Source organism: Belonocnema kinseyi, chromosome 1 (genome assembly GCF_010883055.1).
Source record: "Belonocnema kinseyi isolate 2016_QV_RU_SX_M_011 chromosome 1, B_treatae_v1, whole genome shotgun sequence".
In the NCBI taxonomy this organism is placed as follows: domain Eukaryota; kingdom Metazoa; phylum Arthropoda; class Insecta; order Hymenoptera; family Cynipidae; genus Belonocnema; species Belonocnema kinseyi.
Genome location: NC_046657.1, coordinates 159,858,220 through 159,864,331, shown reverse-complemented (window position 1 = coordinate 159,864,331; position 6,112 = coordinate 159,858,220). Strand labels below are relative to the sequence as shown.

Sequence of the window (6,112 nt, the reverse complement as noted above, 5' to 3'; positions counted from 1 at the left end):
CAAGCAGGGTGGCTAATAATAACTCAGGAAAATGTTTTAGTTGTTAACCGGCATTCAAATATATTTCCGAGTCACTTAAATTTACAAATTTAGGATTTTAAAGCTACATAATTTATAATTCGAATTATTTTTAAAAATGTCTAATTAACGAATTTGATGTTAAAAATATAAAAATTTTATGCGTTTAAAATTGAAAATTATACATTTAAGTGGAAGAATTTCCAACTTGAAGTCTTAAAAGTTACAGTCTCCAAATAAGAAATATTTAAAATTTAAAAATTCCAATGTAATAGCTATCAACAAAAGACCAGTTCAAATTGAAATTTTTCAAATCGAGTTTATTCAAAACTAAAACATTCTAAACTTAGAAGAATATTTACAGCTAAATATTTATTTAACTTTCAACAACGTAACTTTATGTTCAACCAAAAATATCCAATTTCAACTAAAATTATGAATATTAAATTGCACTACTTAAATTTCCAACCGAAAGGATTAATTTCAAACCAGTAGATTAATTTCTACCAAGAAAAGACGAATTCTCAACTAAAAAATATAATTTACAACTAATAATTGAATAGATCAATTTTTAGTTTAAAAAATTAATGGTCAGACAAAGAGATTAATTTTTCACTAAAATGATTAAACTTTCTACTGGTATAGATGAATTTTTAATAAAAAATATAAATTTATAGTGAAAACTTTCAGCCAAAAAGATCAATTTTCACCTAAAATTATGAATATTTAACTAGAATTCTTGAATTTTCGATCAAATATTCTAAATTCAGAACAATATTTCCAGCTGAATACTTAAACATCGAGTTTATGCAAAATTAAACCAATAAAAAAGAGCTATTGTTTAAAATTATCTCATTTATAAACCTCTAATCTGAAATTATTCAATTTTAAAGTTTTTAAAATGCATTACTTAATTATTATTAGGGTTTTACATTGGAAAATGTACACCTTGAAATTTGAAAATTTCAATTTTATAGCCTTTTGTATAAAGGATTTCAATTGGAAATTCTGAAAAAATGTTCAAATTCACATTTGTGAATATCAATTAAAATGGCAAATTCAAATGAATGAATTAATTAAACATTTTTTATTCATCAATTCAAATACTATTCAAATCAGTTTTAAACAATTTTAATAATTAAAGTATTAAAAGGCTTTCATTTTTGGTATTTCTGTAACTTTGAACGATTTGAATTTGAAAACAATTTTAAATAAATTCATTTTTTTCATTATGTAATGCTTCAAGTAATTTTGAATAATTTAATTTGAAATTATTGAATTTTCAAAGCTTTTACATTTATAAAAGTTTAACTATTATTGCCTTCATATCGAAATAAATTGTTTAAATTGTACAATTTTAAGAAATTTAAATTGAAAAAAAAAACAACAATTTTGTATATTTAAATCTTAAAGTACTAAAAATATACTAAAAAGTATTTAAAATGGTACATTTTACAATTGATAACGTTTCCAATTAAATTTAAAATGTTCAAACTCAAGAATTAGAATTTTTTACCAATTTTTTTACCAAAAATCCAAACTAGAAGTAATAGAATTTTAAATATGCATTTCAGATTCGCAAGAATTTCCATCTTACACAGTGAACAAAAATTAATTTTCAAAAATATTTGTCTAAATAAAACAAAAATATTGTACTATTATAAGCTCAAATGAACTTAAATTAATAAAATTAAATCCGTATCCAGATTATGCAAATAATATAAATTATAGGCAGTCTTGAATTTTACAATAAATATTACAATAATTGTTCTTCAGATAAACACTTTTGTCAACAAAAAAAATGTTTTTTCACTGTACAAGATTGTAAATTCCATTTGAAAAATATTGGTTTTGATAAAAGACTTATTTTAAGTATCCAATAATTAATTAAATTCTACATAAAAATCATAAAAACAGTTTTACGCGCAAACTAAAATGCATCATTAAAATTCTACCTACTCCTTCCACTTTTGATTATTGGCACCAGATGGCGTTAAGTCGTTGAACCAATCCCAATATAAGGAAGAAAAATAAATCCCTGGTCATTTTTCGGTCTAGAAGCCACCCAGGCCAAGAAATTAAAATAAAATGAGGGAATTTTAAAATAAATATTTTAAAGACACTTACTATCTCCGCGATCGTTTCGTTCCCTTTCCTTGCGACGTGGAATTAACTGTTGCTGCACCAATGACTCCCGCTGCCAATTCGCTGCTTGAAGGTTTTGTGTCACCGCCACTGCTGTCTGGCGGATCTTTCCGCTTTTCTAAAGAGATGTATTCTGTTTCTTATTAATACTGCCGCTTTGCAAAATCAATACTTAATCGCTAATCCTTCAAATTTATTTTTTAATTTAAATTTTCATTCCATTTATTTCTGTTAAATTTTGGATGAACAAGAATAGTTCGATGAAAATTCATAAAAATTCGAGTTAAATTAAAAAATAATTCAAATAAATTAAAAACAATTTGATAATATAAAAAAACTTCATTGAATTAAGTAAAAATGAATAAATTTAGAAGAATTCAAGTAAATTAAAAATATTCCAGAATTAAAATAATTCAAGATAAATTAAAAATAATTCAGGTTGAATTACAAAAAAAAAATAATTTCAAATCTTTGAAACATTACTACTTTCTTATCAAAAAGGTGACTCATGATTACAAAACAACACAAGTTCAATTCAAAAAGAATTCAAATAAATTGGAAAATATTTTTAAAAATTAGAAGTCCATTTATTTTAGTAAACTTTGAGTGAATTTCGAGAAATACAAAAAATAATTTCAAATCTTTTCAAATATTGGAAACCTTAGTATTTTTTTGTAAAAAAAGTGACTAATAAATACAAAACAATTCAAGTTAAATTCAAGAGAATTCAAATAAATTGCAAAACAAATTTTAATTTTAAAATATTCAATTGATATCCGTCACACTGGAATGAATTTAGAGGAATTTAAGATAAACGAGAAGAATTCGATCAAAATTCATAAACATTCGAGGTAAATTAAACAAAAAAATCAAATAAATTTAAAACAAATCAAAAATATGAAAAAACTTGATTGAATTCAGTAATTTGGAAATGAGCTTCGAAAAATAAAAAATAAATTAATTGGTTAGAATAAAATAAATTTACAAGAAATCAAGTAAATTAACAAAATTCCAGAATTTCAAAGAATTAAAAATAATAATTTCAAATCTCTTCAAATCTTAGAAATCTTATTTCTTATTAAAAAAGTGACTAATAATTACAAAGCGATAAAAATTAAATTTTAAAGAATTCACATGAATTGGAAAAAAAGATTTAATCGAAAAAATTCATTTATTTCAGTAAAATTTGATAAAATATCAAATTAAGATTTTTTTAAACAATCACATCAATTCAAAACAGTTGAAAAATATGAAAAAATTCATTGAATTAACTAAGTTTGAAAAATTAAACAAAACTTTATAAAAATCCATTGAATTGAGTGAATTAAGAAGAATTAAAAAGGATTAAAAAGAATTCAAGATAAATTAATCAGATTTCGGGGTGAATTTTGATTAATCCTCGTTTTCTGTGCATAAATTCATCGAAATGCATGAAAATATTATCAAATCCCGTGAAGTTACATCAAATCTGATGCTAAGGAAATCTTATAAAAGTTCTTGGAATTTTTCAAAATATCTTAAAAACTTTCAGGTCCTATAAAAGAGTTTCAAATGTTCCGAAATTCTTCAGAAACGCATACCAATTTTTTCAAATTCTTTAAAATTAATAAAACCCTTGAAACCAACTTGAAATTGTTTAAATCTCTTGAAAATGCCTGTGAATCTTTTTAAAATATCGCAAAATATTAAAAATCCTTTGATAACTTTAAAAATTTTTCAAAGCTCTTGAAAATGCTTGGAAATATTTTACAACGCCCTCAAATATTTAAAATCCTTTAATATCACATTAAATTATTGAAATCAATTAAAAAATGTGTGTACACTTTTAAAGTAACCTAAAATATTTTACATTCTTAAAAATCTTTTGAAATGCTTTAAAGCTCTTGAAAATGTCACGAAAAAAAAATACGTTCAAATATTTCAAATCCTTTGATCATCTCAGGATCAATTACATAAAAACATTTTTAAATCCATAAAAAAATACCTCACTTCTCGTGAATAAATTCTTCAAGATCCACTAAAATATTATAATATCCCGTGAAATTCTATGATTATATTCGCTAAAATTTTTGAAAAGTGTATTAAAATACATTGAGAATTTTTAAATCTCTTAAAATTGTAGAAAATTCTTTACTCTAAAAAGATTTCAAACGCTTTAAAATTACTTAAAATTAATTAAATTAATACAAAAAAATCCTTGAAATCTTTAAAAATTCCCTAAAATTTTTCAAATTAAAAGCTCTTAAAAATACCTCCGAAGTTTTAAATATATAAAAACATAAATAGTTATAGCTAAAAAGTAATTTGAGAAACAACTGACTAATTGTGAATTTTTACATAAATTTTTTCATTTTGCTACTTTTTCCAAAATTCCTGACTCCTGGAAGCTGTGATATCTTTTCCTATTTTTTTTCCAAAGCCTGCATTTGAGAATATACTTTCAAAGGGCTTTTAAACGACACAAAAATAATAACGATTTAGACAAGCAAAACCAAATTTCCAAGAATCTGAATTTAAAAAAAAAAACAATCCACTCAAGTTCTCCAGTTTCTCTCACATTGTCTCTCCCTCCTCCTATCACAAAGAAAAATCTCCGAAGGAAACAAGTCCCATAAATTCGAAAAATCCTTAATCGAATCAGAAATAAATTACTCCCTCTTGCATAGTAATTAATGATAGTTAAAATAGAATAAATCTTCGTGTGTTCTGATAAAAAGCCATTTAAGAATCAAGATTCTCATCTGTTGGGGGGGATTTTCTTCGCACGAGTGGCGCCATCTGCCTTGACCCTAAAATAATCTTTCGCGTGTTCCGGTCGACCATTAGACGCGATTCTGTGCAACTTTTCTCGAGATAACGATCCTCGACCATGATTATCTGCCGCGAGTAGTTCAGCGGTGTCTCCCTTTCTTTTCTTTTTTTTTCATCGATTCCTTGATAAAAGTCCATTCTCCACGCATTTTCCATATTCTATTCCCGGTGTCGCATCATCGAACAATCACTTTTTCCCATGCGCGTAGAAAAATCAAGTACCCAGGTGTTCTATGTTCCTCAAGAGTCACACCGAGAAAGAAGGGGAACGCCCGATAAGGAAATGTTAGATAAATCACGCGACACGGTGTAGCGCTATCAGCAAAGGCACTCGCGGCTATTGTACCTATATATTGGTGTGTGCTCCGATTGGCTTAAGGCTCACTCATTTATTATACAAGAGTTTATTAAGAAAATAGCTGAAGGCCAGATTTCAACACTGACGAGTTGAGAATTTCAAAAAGCGGAGCGAAGACATCTTATGAATAAATAAATAATGTTCAGCGGAAAATTAAAATTACATAGAGCACAACAAAGTTAAAATAAATTTTAAAAAGATGCCTCGGATCGAAAAAAAAACATACAATTTGACAAAAGATAATGCAAGAAAGTAAAATATTTCAAAAGCTTTTTCCGGGCTTTTATGCAGAAAAATTAAAAATGTATAGAGGAAGAGAACAATATTATTGAAGAATAATAATCACAACATAACATTGAGGCGATAATTATAATTTTAATTGTTTTTAAAGATAGAGCAACAATCTTTGAAAATATGGACTTTCAGATTTGAGATTATTTCCAATTTTTAAAGTTCAATTCAGTGAATTGCGAATTTCAAATATGCATCAAATAGTTTTCAATTAGGAAAATTGATTTCAAATTTATTATTTATTAATTTTCAGTAAAACTTCCTTTTTTAAACTCATTCTAATAAATTCATTTCGCCTTTATTATTTCAATTTTTAATTTCCAATCTTTTATTTTTATTTATTTCTTATAGTTTCAATTGACTTAAAAAAATTTAAATATCCCTTTTTATCGCAAATCAATTCCGACTTTTACTTTTATTTTTTCATTCTTTTCTCTTCATGTTTTTATTTTAATTCAATATTTTTGATAGAATTTTTATTATTTCCCT

The 6,112-nt window shown here is 25.1% G+C and overlaps 1 protein-coding gene across 17 annotated transcripts in view; it reads right to left on the bottom strand.

The window, feature by feature from the left end:
• Positions 1 to 6,112, bottom strand: part of LOC117168005 (protein daughterless) — a 318,058-nt gene that overhangs the window by 13,816 nt on the left and 298,130 nt on the right. For 12 of the 17 annotated variants that reach the window (XM_033353401.1, XM_033353319.1, XM_033353327.1 and 9 more), the window contains one exon: positions 2,146 to 2,296. In XM_033353401.1, the coding sequence (XP_033209292.1) occupies positions 2,146 to 2,296 (151 nt within the window). The remainder of the gene's footprint in view (positions 1 to 2,145; positions 2,297 to 6,112) is intronic. The other 5 variants (XM_033353351.1, XM_033353369.1, XM_033353393.1 and 2 more) reach the window with 1 other exon arrangement.